Below are 21,354 nucleotides of genomic sequence, written 5' to 3'. Positions count from 1 at the left end.
CATTCTTTGATTCTCATGCCTTGCTTTCATTTATAGTAGTTTCATCAAAAATTCAGGGCAGGTGTCTTCCGATGCCAACATAAGGTGATCCACGAAAACTGTTGTTGCCTCAATGTATGGTGGCGCAGTTCTGTTTGCAAAGCTATAGCGTAATGATCTTACAGTGCTAGTTGCGTGCCATGTGGCCACATGAAATACAAGGAACAGGTAAGCGAGGGTTTATATTGATCCGTAAGATCTTCTCTGTCTGACTCAAAACTAGGTGCCAGTAATTGAACTGGCCGCCGAACTGTGCAGAGCTCCTCATGGAGTGCCGCACAGGAGGGAATCAAATTGTTCATGTGAGGTAGGAGTATGTTCATCAGGGCTGTGGTGATATAATCCATATTTTGCAGTCCAGGACAGTATGAAATGTAGTAAACGAAAGGCTGACAGTTCAGTTGTGTCTGCAAATAAATCTTGAATAGACTTTCTGTGGAAGAGAAGGTGATATACTCTATATCCACTATGGTTCCCTTACACAAAAGATGTCAAGGGAGATGCGGATGGCAATCAGACTTGCAAAATGCAGGGTTCTTTAGAGACGCATCTCTTTACAACCAACTTGGTACGCTGCCCACCGGAAGTGTATCCACTTTATAACCTTTTTATTTCTTATCATAAATCCATTTTACCTTTTTAATCAAAGCCTTCAATTATTATTATCCCCTTTAAATGGACATTTAACATATTTTGTCAATATTTAAACAACTAATAAAACCTTAAATAATACATCTACATGTTATTCCCAGTTTAATATTTTAATGTCCTTTTAAGGACACAGCTCCAGTTTGTTCAATTTTTCCATTACAGAATAATTCCTTCATTGGTCATTAAAGGGTTATGCATGGCAAATCTAAGATTGCTTAACACACTTCATATGTCTCTAGATTTACTTATTGTATACTGTCCTTTTATAGAACGGAGAGAGCATTATGATTGAAGTAGCAGCTGGCCCCTCAGGAAAATCTGAAAAAGTAAGTTATTACGAGAATGTCTAGAAAGCATATAGATAACAATTAATACATTTAAAGGTGTGATTTTTTTTTTTTACTGTTTAAGTTCAAGAATCTGGCCAACATTTTGGCTAGTCTTTTATAATATTAAATGTTTATGGCTTGGGTTTGATTCTAGAGTGATGAGACCATGGTGGCGGTCCCCGACGAATTCCATTCAACACATGAGAAAGTAAGGATTGTATTTCAGATACTTGTACTAGCTTCTTATCTCTGAGAGGTTTCATAGAGTCTTCACGTTCAATCATTTTTGTTGGTGTCTCAATTAGATTTTAGGTCAACTGGAATCTTTCATTTTCACTCTGGAATAAGGGATTGATCATCTTTTTTTACATTGTTTTGCAAAGTTTGCATTTTTTACTGGAGCACACATGGGTGTTTATTTACTATACAAATCATAACTTACATTTTAATCATTAAAGGGACACTAAACCCAATTTTTTCTTTCATAATTCAGATAGAACATGCAATTTTAATCAACTTTCTAATTTACTCCTATTATCAAATCTTTCATCATTCTCTTCCTATCTTTATTTAAAAAGCAGGAATGAAAAGCTTAGGAGCCAGCCCATTTTAGGTTCAGCACCCTGGATAGCACTTGCTTATTGGTGGCTAGATTTAGCCACCAATTAGCAAGCATAACCCAGGTTCTGAACCAAAAATGAGTAGCTACTAAGTTTTACATTCCTACTTTTTAAATAAAGATAGCAAGAGAACAAAGAAAAAATAATAGGAGTAAATTAGAAAGTTGCTTAAAATTGCCTTCTCTATCTGAATAATGAAAGAAAAAAAGTGAGTTTAGTGTCCCTTTAAACACATTTTTCACAAGCTATACTATTTACAATTTATCTGTAATATTTACATTGTTTTATTCATTGTGCATCCTATTTCGCAGTAGAACATATTAGAGTTTAAATTGTGGTGTGGAATGTAATTGTCCTTAACCCATTGTATGTGTTTACTTTTTTCTTATTCTGTTTTCCAGTTACCTGTGGTGATCAGGGTACCTAGGCTGGATTACTCTGCAATGCAATTATGTGAATTATCTTTCTCTTTGCTAGGTTTTGGGGATATAATTGTTCCTGGTAAGTTTTAAAAGGGGTATAGCAAAAAATGATGTGTTTAAACCTTATAACCAGTGTAGCTATCCCCTCAAATGCAATAAAATATAAAAGTAAAAAGAAGTGCCAAAAAAGGCAGCTGGATACAAACAAGTTTGGTAAAAAAAAAGAAAAGCACAATTTTATTAATCTGACTGGCAATAGAAATAAAAATGCAATAAAATACAATACCACCGGTGGTTAGTACAATAAAAATCCGTAAGTTATGTTGCTAAAATATGTAAGATATGTTACTAAAATATCTAGCAGACATATATCATATACGTGAAAACACACATATATATATATATATATATATATATATATATAAAACATTCAGAGGGATGTACTTTGATGAAGCAAACTTCTATAGTATAAGTCCCAAATGTTGGAAAGATTTTATGAAACTGGATGAAGATGTTTGAAGCCATCAATAGGGCAGCTATATGTGATAGGATTGGGTTCTATATTTAACTCCAATAATTTCCACTTTGTGAGGAGTGCAAATATCATAAATAGCACAAACCAACAAGTCTCTGTGTTAAGTTTAGTAAGTCTGGTGATATACACCTTTCAAATGTTCAAATGTTACAGGTGTATGTTGCCACTCGTGAGTGGTAGTGCGAGCTGTCCCGTATGCCGTATAAATGATCAAACAAGAATGCGGTAGCTGAAGGTATTCTTTCCTAAAAGGAGTCGCCGAAATTCAAAGCTTCTCTCTCCGCTTGCCTGTCTCCTCTCTGTTAAACTGCCACACATTCAGCATTCGCCTCGTTGTTCTCCTGGGGCATGATTGTGACGTCCAGGTCAAGTTGTGAGTATATTGACCAATGGCAATCGCGGATTGTCGGGTTTTCGTCCTGAGCTTTTCCTTGGCTGTAAGAAAATTTTCAGCTAGTTGTTTCAGAGCGCTCTGTTTTTCCGCAAATTAGGCAATAGACTGTGGTAGACTTAGTTGAATCATCAACGCATTTCAGCTATAGAAAGCTCTTTTCAAGATGGATTTCCTACAGTCTGGTTCGGCATTCTATACAGGTGTCTCGGCCTCCCATTTGCTTTGATTGGTTCTTCTGGTTAATGGTGATACTTGTAACTATATGTTACGATGAACACAAGACACGGTTACATTAGATTAGTTACAAAAATAGTAACATCCCTCTGATCTAGCACATATGATTATTTAATTCAGAAAATACATTTTAAGTGGATTTATATTAAATATAAATCCACTTAAAATGTATTTCTTAATTAAGTAATTATATGTACTAGATCAGAGGGATGTTACTATTTTTGTAACTAATCTAATGTAACCGTGTCTTGGGTTCATCGTAACATATAGTTACAAGTATCACTATTAAAGGGACACTGTAGTCAAATATACACTTGTGTTGTAACAGTATACCAATAAATAAATCTTTTTTCAAAGTACATCCTATTTCAAATCTTTATCGTTTGCAATATATCAGTTTTAGTATTTTTACTTTTTTCCAAACCCACTGATTTATACTCCGTAACTGTATTCCAATCCTGGAGGAGAACTCCAGTTGGAACATGGCGACTACCAGACGCAATGAGCATACGCGATTTCACGCAACGTCACCGTCTTATATGCATGGATTGCAAAGTAATGTGCGCATGCGTTATTTTCTCTCTGCTGTCGGTGATGTCGGCTTCTCTGCCGCAGTAGGCACATGCGATACTAATAGAAAACGATTGCGTATGCGTTTAATGACAAAATTTTATTTTAATTACATGCTTATACTGGGCTTATGATTGGCCAGTATGTTATTGCTTAGACGGCCCACATTTGAGGGCTGGATAACGTGACGTCATTGACCTAAAATAAAAGTTTATTTTTCTGCTAAAGGGAGCTTCGTTTTGGAAAATGAAACGGTAGATTTAATTAACATTAAAATTGCAATGTTTTATGTTGAGTGAGTTTTGCCTAAGAACAGCCAAAGTTAGTAATCCTTTAACCAGAAGAACCAATCAAAGCAATTGGGAGGCGGAGACACCTGTAAAAAAATGCCGAACCAGACTGTAGAAAATCCATCTTGAAAAAAGCTTTCTATAGCTGAAACGCGTTGATGATTCAACTAAGTCTACCACAGTCTATTACCTAATTCATGGAAAAACAGAGCGCTCTGAAACAACTAGCTGAAAATTTTCTTACAGCCAAGGAAAAGCTGAGGACGAAAACACGTCAATCCGTGATTGCCATTGATCAATATACTCACAACGTGACCTGGACATTATGATCACACCCCAGGAGAACAACAAGGCAAATGCAGAGTGTGTGGTCAGAGAGGAGACAGGCAAGCGGAGAGAGTGAATCTTTAGAATTTTGGCGACTACTTTTAGGAAGGAATACCTTTAGCTACTGTATTCTTGTTTGATCATTTTATACTACATACAGGACAGCTCCCACTACCACTCACGAGTGGCAACATACACCTGTAAAATTTGAAAGGTGTATATCACTAGACTTACTAAACTTAACACGAGACTTGTTACGATTGTGCTATTTGTGATATTAGCACTCCTTACAAAGTGGAAATTATTGGAGTTAAATGTAGAACCCAATGCTATCACATATAGGTGCCCTATTGAGGGCTTCCAATAACTTCATCCAGTTTAATAAAATCTTTCCAACATTTGGGACTTATACTATAGAAGTTTGCTTCATCAAAGTACATCCCTCTGAATGTTATATATATATATGTGTTTTCACATATATGATATATGTCTGCTAGATATTTTAGTAACATATCTTACATATTTTAGCAATATAACTTACTGATTTTTATTGTACTAACCATTGGTGGTATTGTATTTTATTTCTATTTTCAGTCAGATTAATAAAGTTGTGCATTTATTTTGTACCGGACTTGTTTGTATCCAGCTGCCTTTTTTGGCGCTTCTTAAGTTTTAAAAGGGGGTTGGTTCTGTATGCATTTTGTGGGTGCATAGACTTTTTATCTGTTTTTAAATACACTACCATAAGGTTTTGTGTGTGTTTTGTCCTGTGGTGTATTTATACCAACATTTCATAGCTTAATCAAGGGTTTATAAGTTTGGGATGTACTGCAAGTCAGTGGGGCCTTTCCTGACTCTTCCTGGTGTATAAGAAATGCGAATAAGGAGAGCTTTACAAGAGGGTGTGGGGAAAACCGTATGAGAGATAAGCAAATTTGAAAATGTACTATTACATCAAACCATGTTCAATAATCTCAGCTTTGTAAAGATCATAGCTGTGCAGCTGGATACAGAGTAGAATGTTTTATTAGACCCATAAGACACAGACCAATCTAGTCTTTTTATCTCATTCATTCCCAAAAATCCTCCAAGTTGCCAAACGTTAATAGCAAATCACCTGAGGTGCAATCAGATGTCAAGAGGCATTTTATATTGAAATAACATGAGCCATTGTTTTGGAGTTTTACAGTCTTTATTGATGGTCACAAAATATCTGGACATTTGTGAGCATAGTTTCTATTGAGCATCATTAGAGTACATTATTACTATACATTTTGAGTTATTTTTTTATTTTATTTATGTGTAATACCTCTTAGTCTACCATGGTTTTTATTATATAGGGGACTAAAAAGCAGGTCCCACAACTCAAGCCTCCTCTTCCAAAACATGATAAACCTACTACTGAGATGTCCATGGAGAATGACTCAGCATTGTTAGAAACTCTATTTTCTTCTTAAAACGGGGAGAGTCCACAGCTGCATTCATTACTTTTGGGAAATACAGAACCTGGCCACCAGGAGGAGGAAAAGACTCCCCAGCCAAAGGCTTACATACCTCCCCCACTTCCCTCATCCCCCAGTCATTCTTTGCCTTTCATCACAGGAGGTTGCCAGAGAAGTGTCAGAAGATTACGGAGTAGTCTCCTATGGATGGTAGTACTCTTTGAAATGGGACTGGAGTTTTAAGTAGTCATGTCAGCCTCTCATGAAAGTTAGAGTCTGGAGATGCAGGGAGAATCTTTCTGCGAAACCATCCCAACTCATAATAACAGCTCCATAAGCAATCAGCGTTGACGAGTTTCGCTGCCTGCTTTCTTCACTCAAGTCCATGTCAGAAGCAACGCTATTATCTGTTAAAATTGAAGGACCGTGTTACTGTTCCACAGCATAGATTCCGGTAAGATCGTTTCATTTTTCTTTTCATTGTCGCTAGTTATTATGGCTTGACGTTTAGCCTGTGGGCCTATTCGATAAAAAAATCTGTGGCTTTCGTTTGTGGCGTCCTCAGATGTTTCTATAGGTTCATGTTCTGCTCCTGGGGTTTCTGACCTACGGGTGTTCAGTTTCTATCTGCTAGACAGCTGTCTGTGGTAAGGTAGTTATGTTCTACCCTTTTGTCCTTATAGGGATTTGGTTCTGGTTAAGGCTTTACATGGTAGATCCATGTAGGAGGTGGTCTGGAATTTTTCCTTTCTTTGCTCTCCTCCGTCGGTAGAGTATTACTTTACGAGGCTTGTTCTCTTGCAGCCTTTTAGTCCGCTCGGTTTCGAGTTTTACTAGGTGGCTTCTCCCTCTGTTTGTCCTTGAGTTTCGAAGATTGTTTCGGGAGGTCCTTTCGGACTTTCTTATCTGTTTTTTCCTTTCCTCTTAGTTAGGGAGAATGTGGGGAGTTTGTTGTTCTCCTTACCATTGATTGTGGAGAGGGTTTATTTTTTGTGTGCTTCTAGACAATGGGACTTTTGTCTCCTCTGAGGCTTTTGTGCTCAGTTGAGTCCAGTATTATGAATGGTCTCTAACAGGGATGCTTATGGTTCTAATTGATGGGCAGTTACTTTTTCCTCTTCCCATTTTTGTCCCTTCTGCTTCTGTTGAATTAGTTTTTTGTTGGGAGTCATGGTTATGGCAGGCTGTGGTGCCCTCAGAAATATGCTTACCAGATAATTTTCATTTCTTCTGTACAGTGAGATTCCACAGCTCCCTGCCCGTAATTTTTCTGTGGGCGGCCTTAAATTCCCTTTTAATTAGTTCTTCTGGCACCCTATTCACCCTATTTATCCTACTGTTCCTTGTTCCCTTGGCAGAATGACTGGGGGATGAGGGAAGTGGGGAGGTTTTTAAGCCTTTGGCTGGGGTTTCTGCCTCCTCCTGGTGGCGAGGTTCTGTATTTCCCAAAAGTAATGAATGCAGCTGTGGACTCTCCCTGTAGAGAAGAAAAGAAAATTTTCTGGTAATCATAATTTAAGTTTTTCCTTTATTAGATTACAGTCTTTTTCCTAAGGTAAATGCTCAGACCATTAATGTTAAATCCTCCATGTTTGTTTTATGTGGTTATTCTCAGAAAGCCTATTGGGCTGTTCTGCAAGACAACAACAACAAAGGGAAAAAGATTATCAAAAGTATCAGTCTCTTAATCCTTATATACTTTTAGAAAATGTTGCCTATGTCTAAGAGTTTTGTTTCCTTTTTATTTCTGTGTAAATACTTCTGGATATCTGATTGCACCCCTTGGCCTTTTAGTCCTTACTTGAGATGGTCCCCACAACCCAAGCCCCCTCCTCCAGGACCAAAAAAATGTTATGAACCTTCTACTGATACACCTATAGAGGATAATGTAGCGTCAAAAAAAAATTCTTTTTGAAAAGGCCTATGTCTGAGAGTGGCCTTAGACATTAATCTGTTACCAGTAGGCATCTGACAGTTTAGATACTCATCAATGGGCATTTAATAAATTATCTATCAGATTTTTAGTTAAATAATTTTAAAAAAATAATTAAAGGACCACAAAATACAGTAGACTTGCATAATTGAAGTGTATATATTAACCCCTTAACAACCAAGGACGTACCAGGTACGTCCTACAAAAAAAGGTCGTTAACGATCAAGGACATGCCTGGTATGTCCTCAGGGGTTTCATGTGGTGGAAGTGATCGTGATCGCTTCCAGCCGCTTTTAGGGTATTGCAGTGATGCCTCAATATTGAGTAATCCGGCAATACCCTTTCCTAAGCAACCGATGTGGTCCTCTGTGTATTGGCCAGCGATTGTTGGTGGCGTGGGAGGGCTTAGAGGGAGGAGGGTGGGCGACCTATCGCTGGAGGAGGTGGGAAGGGGGCGTAAAGGGGAAGGGAGCGTAAAGGGGCGGGAGCGGGTGGGACCGCTACGGCCACGTTACATCACGGGAGTCAGTGGGAAGGAGGAGAGGGGGAGCCCATGTGGGATCCATGGTTTTAAAGGGATGTGGGAGGGGTTTGTTAATGAGGTGGGTAGCTTCACTACATAAAACCGTTTTTAATTTTTAATAATTAAAATGCAATAATTAAGAGCAAGATGGAGGCAAATTGGTAGAGGTGGGAGGGTTAGAGAGTTGTTTGGGGGGCTCAGGGAAGTTGGTTGTTAAGGGGGGATCCTACACTGCAGAAAATGTATAATAAAAAAAATGTAATTAAAAATAACTTTTATTTTTATACTGGCAGACTTTCTGCCAGTACTTAAGATGGCAGTGACAATTGTGATGTGGGGGAGGGAAGAAAGCTGTTTGAGAGGGGTCAGGAAGAGGGATGTGTCAGGTGGGAGGCGGATCTCTACACTAAAGCTAAAATTAACCCTATAAGCTACCTAATTAACCCATTCACTGCTGGGCATTATACAAGTGTGGTGCACAGCGGCATTTAGCGGCCTTCTAATTAGCAAAAAGCAATGCCAAAGCCATATATGTCTGCTATTTCTGAATAAAGGGGACCCCAGAGAAGCATTAACAACCATTTTTGCCATAATTGCACAAGCTGTTTTTAAATAATTTCAGTGAGAAACCTAAAGTTTGTGAAAAAGATAAAGATTTTTTTTATTTGATGGCATTTGGCGGTGAAATGGTGGCATGAAATATACCAAAATGGGCCTAGATCAATACTTTAGGTTGTCTACTAAAAAAAATATATATACATGTGAAGGGTTATTTAGGATATTGGATATTTCTAAATTCAGGACAAAATGTAGAAACTATTTAGCATGGGTGTTTTTTTGGTGGTTGTAGATGTGTAACAGATTTTGGGGGTCAAAGTTAGAAAAAGTGTGGGGGGGTTTTCCAATTTTTTCATCATATTTTATAAAAAAAAAAACACCAAACACCACAGAAATGTAAAAAAAGCGCTGGTCCCTAACAGTAAGAAAATTTAAAAATGCTTTGGTCAATTTATTTTGACTTTAGTTTTAATTTCAAAAAGTTGCAATGGTGAGATGTTGAGTACTAATTTTATATAGCGGATTTTACCATTCTATTTATCTCCTTTATGCCATTATCTTTTGGGTTGGCTAAACATTAAACTGAAGGGAGATTGGTACTTTGGTTCTCTACCAAATAATTGATAACAATAATGATAATAATAAACATGGGATTCGAGTTGAATTTTCTGTTGGAGTTTCTTCCTCTTTCTAAGTGGTGGCTTAACATGAACACATTGGTCATAAATCATCTTTATTTGAAGAATGGGATAGGGAAAGTATAAAATGATGTTTTCCTGTTGTGTTTTAATGTATGTTAAATGTCATTTGGTCACAAAAATTAGTTATTAAATAAATATTTACAAAATGTGTTTAATGGAGATAAGTATGTCTTGTTTTAGTCTTTAGAAAATTAAATATAGGACCAAAAAAGAACATCCATGTTATTAAAATGATCTATTCCGATTGTATATTTCACTTATATGCTACATGCGGCTGTTACTAAACATTTAGATTGAAACTAGAACAGATAGATCATAATAGTGCCTACTTTGACATATTGGAACATACTTTGCTTGTGTTTGCTCTAGGCCTTTTGGTAGCTTATTGCCGAAGGTTTGACGTACGAACATCTTCATCCTGCATCTATTTTATTTCCTGCACAATAGGTACGTAGTTTATGGTTTTTAAATTAAATGGATATTAAAAAAACTGATTTTATACACAAACTGTTTTACTGACGTATGCAATTATTACATTAACAGTTGCTGCAGAATTCAGTATTTACCATCTTTATATATAGTACTAGTATCACTCTGAATCCAAAGGTAAATGCATTGTTTCATTAACCTATCTCTCGTGATTACTGATTTACAGCTTATGCTGTGGGGATGGTTTTGACCTTCGTCGTTCTGACAGTCATGAGAATGGGACAGCCAGCTCTCCTATATCTAGTACCTTGCACACTTCTCACCAGCTCAGTCATAGCCTGGAGGAGAAAAGAAATGAAGAAGTTTTGGAATGGTGGAGGCTATGAGGTACAATACAGCTTTTCTGGAAATGATTACACCCCTTCCTATTATTCTATTGAAAAATATGTTTTATTTATTCAAAGACTTATGTATGTATTTATTTACATCATTGGAAGCTAGAATTAAATTTTCTGTTTACTTCTTTTATCATCTCTTGCTCTTTGTTTTGCTTTTCATGAGACTAATCCAAGGTAGGCTCAGGAGCAGGCTTGTGTCTCCTGCACTATACGGCAGCAGGGTTTGTAACAATGTTATACGAATATTGCTGAAGACCTGTTTATGCTCTTGGGCCTACTTAGGTATGCTCTCATTGAAAAGGGCACTTTTTTTTCTCTATACATAAATGAGATAATTTGCCAGCACAAAAAACTGATAATTAACCATGTCACTGCAATTAAAATAGCTGGCACAGAGAGAGGGTTATCAACAACTCAAAACTTTTTTAGATAGTCAGTGAACCATATTTATTATTTTTAAAAAAATATTTTAAATCATGCATATTTTATATATAAATTTACTATTCTAATTTTAACAAAGCAAAAGCTCAAGTGTCAGAAGCAGTACATTTAAATATCCTAAAACTCTAAAAAGAACTTGCGTCACTCCCAGTGTCTCTCGTTTACTAAAATTTTGCTTTGTGGAAGTGAAGTAAACATTGTAGACAGTGCAGGAGAGGAATGTGCTATTTCTAAAGTTGCAGCCGCCAAGGATGCAAACCAACCAGGAAAAAATATAAAAATCGTTTCAGCTTTAAGTATCTTTGATATGAAATTATAATGCTCTCCATAAAAGGAATGTGAAAAAATAAACACTATGGGCTAGATTACAAGTGGAGCATTTGCTGAGCCATTGCAAGCGTTTATAAAATTAACCAGAGACCAGATCTTTGGTTATTTTTTTATAAATGTGCCCCAAATGCCCCCAAAATACAGTAGTGTGTCTTTTATTAAAAATAAAAATTATAGCATTTCCTTCCTAAGATAGGGAGAGTCCACGGCTTCATTCCTTACTTTTGGAAATACAACCCCTGGCCACCAGGAGGAGGCAAAGACACCCTAGCCAAAGGCTTAAATATCCCTCCCACTTCCTCATTACCCCAGTCATTCTTTGCCTTTCGTCACGTTAGGAGGTGGCAGAGAAGTGTCAGAAGATTCAGAGAGTCCTGAAATAAGGGTGTCTGCCCTTCGAGATAGGACTGGAGTTTTAAGTAGTCATGTCAACCTCTCAGTGAGAGTATTGAAGAAAGTCTGGAGATGCAGGGAAAGTTTTTCTGCAAAACCATCCTGACTACTGCTAACAGCTCCTAAGCAATCAGTGTTGACGAGTTTCACTGCCTGCTTTCTCTCACTCAAGTCCATGTCAGGAGCGCTGCTATAAGACTGTCACACTTGAGAGGCTGTCTTCTGTTCCACAGCATGGATCCTGGAGGTAAGATTGTTTCAATTTTTACACTTAAAACGCTATAACAGGGTCACAGTGTGGCTCCTTTATACCTTGATAGGATCCATGGTTAATATCCTCTGAAGGGGGGTTTATTGAACAGTTGAGGTTAATTAATCAGTGTATTAATTATTTACATGCTGCTTTGTGTGATTTTTGTTCTGGGCTGATAGACTGTGTGTTTTTGGCTGGAACAAACAGGTTTCACTTTTAAGTTTCACTTTCGTTTGTGAAAGTGTTGCACAGCTCCTATTACTTGCTGTACTTGTAATAACAAGGGAAGTAGGCTTGCACTCCATGTGACCGGGTGTGGTATATGTTTATTTCCTCCATTCCGGCTGAGACTTGAGCATGAGGAGAGTGTTTCCTCTGTTAACTGTCTCCATTGGGAGTATAAAGGTGCAGTTTTCTTTAATAAAAAAAAAAAAAAAGTTTTTATTTGTGTCCTTCTGTGGGTGTAACCTGAGCTATGGAGGACTCTGACATGTTAGAAGGTACCCCTTCTGTACTAAATAAAAAACAACATACCTGTTTATATTGTGAGGAGGCAGTGGTTTTCCTGCCCACTCAATTATGTTCCACATGCCTTAACACCGTTATAAAGTCTAAGAAGAGAGACAAGCCTGCTAAGGCTTTTAGTCCCTCTGAGCCGTCTACCTCTCAGGACTCGGCGTCCCGTGAGATTACTACCCTTGCTACATTATCCACTCCACATGCAGTTCCCCGTAGCACATCTAATCCTCCATCCGGAGGGGGCCTTCTTCCTGTGGACTTTGCCGCGCAGTAACAAACAGCGGTGTCTGCGGCCCTCAGTGCACTACCTCACTCTAAAAAACGCAAGAGAAAGGTTAAACATAGCTCTCCTGACCCGGAGTCATCTAAATATTTATTGGATTTAGCTATTATGTCCCAGTTATCCGATGATGAGTTAACCTTTGTAGCTTCAGAGGGTGAACTTTCTGGGTCGGAGTCCTTAGTGTCTAAGCCTCCTGCTGCGGAGGAACCGTCCTTTAGATTTAAAATTAAGAACTTGCGTTTTTTATTAAAGGAGGTTCTCTCTACGTTAGAGGTTCCAGAGGCAGTGCTGCCTGAAGAACCTATGATACCTAAATTAGACAGAATTTACGAAGACAGGAAACTTCCTTTGATTTTTCCGGTGCCGGTTAAGATGGCGAACATTATTAAGAACGAATAGGAAAGAATTGGTTCTTCCTTTTCCCCCTCGTCTACTTTTAAAAAGTTGTTCCCGGACTCTCAACTGGATTTGTGGGGCTCCATTCCTAAGATCTCTACGCTTGCTAAACGTACTACTATTCCTCTTGAGGATAGTTCTTCATTCAGAGAGCCAATGGATTAGGAAATGAAAACCTTTCTGAGAAAGATGTTGCAATATACAGGATTTTTGTTTTAACCGGCGGCTGCAGTTGCCAGAGCGGCCACCTACTGGTGTGACTCTTTGTCGGAACTCATCGAGGTGGAGTCTTCCCTCGAATATATTCAAGACAGCAATTCTCAGAGCTTTAATTCTAATTCTTTTATCTGTGATGCGAACATGCAAATTATTCGCCTAAATGCAAAGGCCTCTGACTTTGCGGTCCTAGCCCGCCGGGCGCTCTGGTTGAAGTCTTGGTCTGCGGATATGACTTCTAAGTCCAGACTCCTTTCTCTTCCCTTCAAGGGAAAGATTTTATTTGGTCCAGGCCTGGACTCAATTATTTCTACGGACACCGGAGGCAAGGGTGCCTTCCTACCGCAAGATAAAAAAGAACAAGTCTAAGGGATGACAAACTTCTAATTTTCGTTCCTTTCGTTCTGACAAATCCCAACGACAACAATCCTCCAAGCCTGATCAACTTGGACTTGGTACTTGGAAGCAGGCTCAGTCCTGGACTAAATCCAAGCAGAATAAGAAGCCCGCCGAAAACAAATCGGCAGGAAGGGACGGCCACCGATCCGGGATCGGATCGTGGATGGGCAGACTGTCTCTTTTTTCAGACGCCTGGTTCAAGGATGTGCATGATCCATGGGTCCTAGAGGTGGTATCTCAGGGATACAAGATAGGCTTCAAATCTCATCCGCCAAGGGGGCAGATTCCTTCTCTCAAATCTGTGTACTAGACCAGAAAAGAGGGATGCCTTTCTAGGGTGCGTTCGGGACCTATCCTCCTTACGAGTTGTTGTCCCGGAGCCTATCGAAGAAAGAGGTTTGGAGTTTTATTCAAACCTTTTCATGGTCCCAAAGAAGGAAGGAAATTTGCTCCCAATTCTGGACCTAAAGTGCTTGAAAACACATCTCTCAGTGTCCCTTTCTTCAAGATGGAAACGATAAGGTCCATCCTTCCTTTAATTCAGGAAGGCCAGTTTATGACCACTATAGATCTGAAGGACGCTTACCTTCATGTTCCAATCCACAGGGAACACTTTCAGTTCCTGAGGTTTGCATTCCTGGACCAGCACTTCCAGTTCATTGCCCTTCCGTTTGGTCTAGCTACTACAAGAATCTTTACGAAGGTTCTGGGGGCTCTTCTAGCCATTGCCAGAACTCAGGGTATTGCAATAGCCCCATACTTGGACGATATCCTGGTACAAGCACCATCCTTTCGTCTTGCGTCCCTTCTCAGTCTTCTTCGATCACATGGATGGAAGATAAACTTGGAAAAGAGTTCTCTTATCCCAAGTACCAGGGTGGAATTCCTGGGTACTATAATAGACTCCATATCCATGAGGATATTTCTAACCGACCAGAGATGTTGCAAGCTAACTTCGGCATGTCTTGCTCTCTGGACCTCCTTGAGTCCCTCTGTGGCTCAGTGTATGGGGCTGATTGGTCTCATGGTGTCCTGCATGGACATCTTTCCTTTTGCAGGTTCCGTCTCAGACCTTTACAACTGTGCATGCTGATGCAGTGGAACGGCGATCATTCAGATATGTCTCAACAGATTGTATTAGACAGCTGGTTGAGAGAATCGCTCTCTTGGGGGCTCTGTCCAGATCATCTGTTCCGAGGGACATGCTTCTTAAGACCATCCTGGGAGATTGTGACTACGGACGCAAGCCTATCCGGATGGGGAGCTGTTTGGGGTGCCAGGAAGGCACAGGGGTTGTGGATTCAGGAGGAGTCCTCCCTCCCGATCAATATTTTGGAACTTTGGGCAATCTTTAAGGCCTTGAAGGCTTGGCCACTTCTGGGTTCGTCCCAGTTTATCAGATTCCAATCAGAGAATATAAACTCAGTGGCTTACATCAACCATCAGAGGGGAACGAGAAGTTCCTTGGCGATTAAGGAAGTATCTCAGATTCTGGAGTGGGCGGAGGCCCACAGGTGTTCGATGTCAGCGATCCACATTCCGGCAGTGGACAACTGGGAGGCGGATTTTCTCAGCAGGCAATCCTTCCATCCAGGGGAACGGTCTCTCCATCCTGAAGGGTTTGCAGAGATATACAGCAAGTAGGATGCCGGAGACAGATCTCATGGCGTCCCGTCTCAATACCAAGCTACCCAGGTATGGGTCGAGGTCGAGGGATCCCCAAGCGGATCTAATAGATGCACTAGCAGTGCCCCGAAGGTTCAAACTCGTATATCTTTTTCCTCCATTACCGCTTCTTCCTCGAGTGGTGGCCCGCATCAAGCAGGAGCAGCTATCAATAATCCTGATTGCTCCATCGTGGCGACGAGGCACGTGGTTCGCGGATCTAGTAGGGATGTCCTCATCTCCTCCGTGGAAGTAACCTTGTCGCAGAGACCTGCTGATACAAGGTTAATTTATTTGTTCATCAAAATCTAGATTCTCTGAGGCTGACTGCATGGAGATTGAACGCTTAGTCTTGGCCAAGAGAGGTTTCTCTTAGAGTGTCATTGATACTCTTATTCAAGCTCGTAAACCAGTTACTCTGCGTATCTACCACAAGGTGTGGAGGACCTACTAATTCTGGTGTGAAGAGCGTGGTTTTTCCTGGCAGAGTTAAGGTTGCCAGGATCTTATCTTTTCTCCAGGATGGGCTGGAGAAGGGCCTTTCTGCTAGTTCCCTGAGGGGTCAGATTTAGGCCCTGTCAGTTTTATTGCACAAGAGGCTGGCTGAGCTGCCAGACGTGCAGTCCTTTTGTTAAGGCTCTGATTAAGATCAGACCTGTGTTTAGATCTGGAGCTCCTCCTTGAAGCCTAAATCTTGTTCTTCAGGTTTTGCAACAGGTTCCGTTTGAGCCTCTGCATTCAGTTGACATTAAATTGTTATCTTGGAAGGTTTTCTTTTTTTGGCTATTGCCTCTGCTCGCAGAGTTTCTCAGATCTCTGCTTTTCAATGTGAGCCCCCTTATCTGATTTTTCATGCAGATAAGGCAGTTTTACGTACTAAATTAGGTTTTCTTCCTAAGGTTGTGTCAGATCGCAACATCAATCAGGAGATTGTGGTTCCTACCTTGTGTCCTAATCCTCCTTCATCGAAGGAACGCTTACTTCACAATTTGGATGTGGTTCGCGCCTTGAAGTTCTATCAGGCTACTAAGGAGTTTAGACAATCTTCCTCTTTGTTGTTGATTGGAGAGAGCGTAAGGGGCAGAAGGCTGCTTCGACTTCCCTATCTTTTTGGTTAAGGAGTGTCTTCCGCTTAGCTTACGAGACAGCAGGACATCATCCTCCTGAGAGGAAAACGGCTCATTCCACTAGAGCAATGGCTTCCTCTTGGGCCTTTAAGAACGAGACCTCTATGGATCAGATTTGTAAGGTGGCTACCTGGTCTTTTTTAAAATTTTACAAGTTTGATGTTTTTGCTTTGGCTGAAGCAGCTTTCGGGAGAAAAGTTTTGCAGGCTGTGGTGCCCTCAGAATAGGGTCCGCCTCTTCCTTTTTTTTCCCTCCCGTTATTCATTCAGTCTCCTCTGGATCTTGGGTATAGTTTTCCCAACAGTAAGGAATGAAGCCATGGACTCTCCCTATCTTAGGAAGGAACACATAATTTATACTTACCAGATAATTTCCTTTCCTTCTGGATAGGGAGAGTCCACAGCCCCGCCCATTTTTTCTTGTCTATGGGCGTTCCCCTAATATTTATTTTATTCTTCTGGCACCATTTATACCCTAATGTTTCTCTTACTTTTCCTTGTTCCCTCTGCAGAATGACTGGGGTAATGAGGAAGTGGGAGGGATATTTAAAGGGAAATTAAACCCAAATGTTTTCTTTTATGACTCACATAGAACAAGCAATTTTAAACAACTTTCTAATACACTTCTATTATCTAATTTGCTTCATTCTCTTGATATCCTTTGCTGAAAAGCATATCTAAATAGGCCCAGTAGCTGCTAATTGGTGGCTGCACATGCCTTGTGTGATTGGCTCACCTTTGTGCATTGCTATTTCTTCAACAACGGATATCTAAAGAATGAAGCAAATTAGATAATAGAAATAAATTGGAATGTTGTTTAAAATTACATTCGCTATCTGACTCATGGAAGAAAAATGTTGAGTTTAATGTCCCTTTAAGTCTTTGGCTTTGGTGGCCAGGTGTTGTATTTCCCAACAGTAAGCAATAAAGCCGTGGACTCTCCCTATCTGGAAGGAAAGGAATTTATCTGGTAAGCATAAATTATGTTTTTTATTTTTTTAATAAAATAACTACACCAGACAGTTTTGGGGGCTAAAGTAGATGGGTGTGTAATGTTCCCTGTAAATATATATGTATATAATATATGCGCTAGTTCTCATGCCGTGTTTTACGCCAAACTCCACCTCTGAATAATATTGTATACATTACAACAGCAATAATTTATATTGTTTAAATGAAGCATATTGGAAGTACGATTGTTTTGAAATGCTGATTACACTGTTTTTTGCTTTTATCTTATTTAGATAATGGAGCACACGGACAATACTATCAATGAAGAAAATGCAATAACCGCTGGTGATCAAGAAACACAGTAATTTAGCTGTTTTGTATTTGCACATATTACTTTTGTATAAGCACATAATTCCTGCCAGGTTTTGTTTTTAGATATGTTTAGATATGATTCTCACTTTTTTCCCCCCCATATTCACCTTTAACGCCTTAGTTGCCAGTGAGTGTTGCAGTGCGTCGCTGTGCAGTGCGTTGCAGCTCTCTGGCAGCCAAGAAGTTAAGAATGGAAAAAAGACAACTGTGAGATGTTTAAGGGCATACAATGTAATTTGCAAACATTTTAATGTTTTATTTTTTGATATATTTTTATAAACCTGTGTTTACTGTAATATAAGAAAAAATAGGGTTTGCCAGGAAGACTGTTTTCTATAACATTGTGCCTTATGACCAATATTATTGAGCAATCTATGCAATAATAAAACTGCAGTGAACTCTATGTGCTTAATATATAGTCAAGCTTGTGCCATTCTGTATTTGTTTCCACATGTAACCTTTGTTCAAATCTCTTCATACTGATATAATACATGACAGTTCTCACTTTGTGTCAGGCAATGATAATACTGATATTTATCTTAAAGTTTCAAAATCATTGGTATAATATGCACATAATAATCCATATATATCTGATTATTAAAGGGACATAAAACCAAAATGTTTATTTCATGATTCAGACAGAATGTACAATTCTATAAAACTTTTCAATTTACAGCTATTATAAGACTTCCTTTGTTCTCTTGGTATCATTTGTTAAAAAAAAGCAGGTAGGTATGAACAGGAGCATGCACATACCTGGATACCTTTTTGCAAAAATAAGTTTTAATAATGTTATAAATTTGCAAGATATGTTCTTTAACAAAGCATACAGAAAGAACAAAGCAAATTTGATAACAGAAGTATATTTGAAGCTTTTTAAAATGCATTGCTCTATATGAATCACTAAAGAAAAATGTTTGGTTTCATGTCCCTTTAAAAATTTGATAAAGTAAATTTCATAGACAATAGGCAGTTTACCAGTTAAAGAAACAAGACAAGAAAACTGTCCCATTGCAACCAGTATATCACATAATCTAAATAAAGAATATATATTTTGCGTAAATCATTCACTCTCTGTCAAGAGTATTGACAATAATTTTATTTTATTTGTTGTCTTAAGAAAACCAATAGCATTAGCTAAAACATTCTGATCCTTCTACATAACTAATATAAAAAATGTGTTGAGTAGTAGTTCTCTAAATAACATGTAAACTATGATTTGTTGGCTAAAACCTTCCAAAATCCTATTCAGTTTATGCCAAACATTAAAGGTTCGGTATCTTTTAGATTTAAAAAATTATATATCCATAAATTCTTATTTTCTTATATAAAATGCCAATGCTAAAAAAAATCTAAATTTTGTCATTAGTTTACCTGTCTAGGCAGAGAAACTAGGTACTTGTTTGTATCAAAAAAGTTAGTTATAATTAAATGTGAGTGAAATATTTCTTTTACTCACTAATATGCTTTATGCTTAAGATTTTACAAAAATGGATTCACAGCAAACAATATAGTGTATATATAGTGTCTCTAAATATGGTAGCAATGATAAAACTCTAAGGAGCTTTTCGCATAAAATCCTGGTGAGAATATGCAGTGATGTGCAGGGACTATAGATGCTTTTTTCCATGTAAACATTTGGTTCTGCATCTGTGCAATAAGTTTCGTTATGTGGCACCACTGATTTTACATTTGCACTATTATTTTGCAGAATGATTTGACTCAGAGATACATCAGAGTTTTGTGTACTTTCTGTTGTTTTTTATTACATATAGTTAAATAATCCTCATAAATTGCTATGTTCAAATATTTATCCTTCCCATGTGATATGTATTCAGACTGCAACAAAACTGTTTTTTTAAATTGTTAAAAAAAAAAAAGCTATATCTTTTGCTACATATATGGGATTTCTAAAAATGTCATTTTATATTTGACGACTTCTGGGTAGTTTACTTTTAAATACTAACCAGCAAGGCTGAAAATGCTGATTCATTTGTTCTATTTTTGACTAAAACAGTTTAGATTTAATAAACATATAATTTGAACACAATTGTGTGAAATTGTCTGCTAATGTTCGCTTAATGATTCTATATTATTGTTTAATTGTAAGCCATCCACTTGGAAGAAGCTTAAAAAAATAAAAAAAGGAAAAATTAAAAAAACTATTCAGCAGAAAACTGCTCTTCTTCATGCCCACTTCTCCCTACAGTATTATGAGGTTTTTAACTACGTGGATTCTTATTGGTCCATCTGGATGTCTGTGACCCCTCTCCATTCTATGTAAAGTACAAGGGTCTTCCTATGCCTCCTACTGCCTCAATTCTGACATTTCCATGGCACAGTTTATACACAAACTTTCTACTCAATGGTCTTTACCTTGCTTCTACTTTCTTGAAGATTGTCCACCTTCTCTTTCTCTCTTACTCTTTCCACTCACTTCCTTTCTCCCTCTTTTTCACATCTTTTTCCACTGGACAGCTAACGCCTCTTTTCACATATGGTGCATCCATGCATCTTATCTAGCTGCAGCAGTGTTTTCGTCTCATACTGCAAATTGTGGTCCAGTGTACAGCGCCAGGATTCTGCACACAAGCTTCACATAGATCCAATCATCCTCTGAATGGTGCAATGATATTAGCTGCTTTTCTCTGAGGCAGTACTGGCGAAGGAGAGTACTTGGGTACAAGGTATGTTGTGGAATCAGTTACATATTATAAAGTGAACTGATAGATTAATATCTGAAAACATTGACAAAGTATTGAAAAAAAATAAATATATATATATATAAAAAAAAGAAGAGTGGTTAAAGGCACACAAATAAACTATTGGAAAGAAATTTTTCCCAGTAGTTAGATCCACAATGGAATGAGATGGCAAACACCTAATAAATAAATATCCTTAGGGATGCACCGAAATTCCGACCGCAGAAAGTTTCGGCCAAAAATGTCATTTTTGGTTATTTCGGTTTTCGGGTTTTTTGCCTTTTATTTTCAGTAAAATTATTGTGTAGCATATTTCAAATTTGATGCCAGCTTAGAGCTGCTGTTTGAGTTCATTACTTGACTTACTGTTTTGCATATAATAATAGTTTTCTAGGACTATACTTTGTTTTGACAATTGGTAAAAAATAAATAAATGGTTAAACTAAATAAAGAATAATACTAGGGATGCACCAAAATTTGGGCCGCCGAAAATGTGCAATTCCAGTTTCAGCCCAAAGAGGACCAAAATGGCTAAAAATGTACAGCCCTCCCCTGTTCTATTGAATTAAATGTCTATCCTTAGCATAAGGTGAGCAGCACAGCACTGGCCTGGTACACAGAGCACACACATAAGTACCATGACATGATAATATTTGAAACCAGCAGTGCCCTTTTTTTTTTTTTTTTTTTTTAGAAGGAAACCAAAGTTCTGAATACAATTTTCAAAGGAGGATAAGTAACATGTTTATAAACACTTGATATTATCAGACACAGCCCTAAGCACACACAGTGAATATCTATAAGCCTTATATACAGTGCTCATACCTCAGCCTCTTGTGCGTAGACAGTCTATTCACCTGAGGCAAATATGCATGCCAGTGACGTGCAGGAATAGGAGGCAGGGGAGGCAGCG

The 21,354-nt window shown here is 38.3% G+C and overlaps 1 protein-coding gene across 2 annotated transcripts in view; it reads left to right on the top strand.

Moving 5' to 3' along the window:
- Positions 1-19,789, top strand: part of SPPL2A (signal peptide peptidase like 2A) — a 175,399-nt gene extending 155,610 nt beyond the window's left edge. The window contains exons 11-16 of one of the 2 annotated variants that reach the window (XM_053717441.1): positions 960-1,016; positions 1,174-1,227; positions 2,041-2,140; positions 9,938-10,015; positions 10,224-10,384; positions 17,661-19,789. In XM_053717441.1, coding sequence (XP_053573416.1) covers positions 960-1,016; positions 1,174-1,227; positions 2,041-2,140; positions 9,938-10,015; positions 10,224-10,384; positions 17,661-17,732 — 522 coding nt within the window. In that variant the 3' untranslated portion in view covers positions 17,733-19,789. The remainder of the gene's footprint in view (positions 1-959; positions 1,017-1,173; positions 1,228-2,040; positions 2,141-9,937; positions 10,016-10,223; positions 10,385-17,660) is intronic. The other variant, XM_053717442.1, reaches the window with a different exon arrangement.
- The last annotated feature ends 1,565 nt before the right edge of the window (positions 19,790-21,354 follow it).

Source organism: Bombina bombina, chromosome 6, assembly GCF_027579735.1.
Source record: "Bombina bombina isolate aBomBom1 chromosome 6, aBomBom1.pri, whole genome shotgun sequence".
In the NCBI taxonomy this organism is placed as follows: Eukaryota; Metazoa; Chordata; class Amphibia; order Anura; family Bombinatoridae; genus Bombina; species Bombina bombina.
This window is presented reverse-complemented; position numbering and strand designations above follow the sequence as displayed.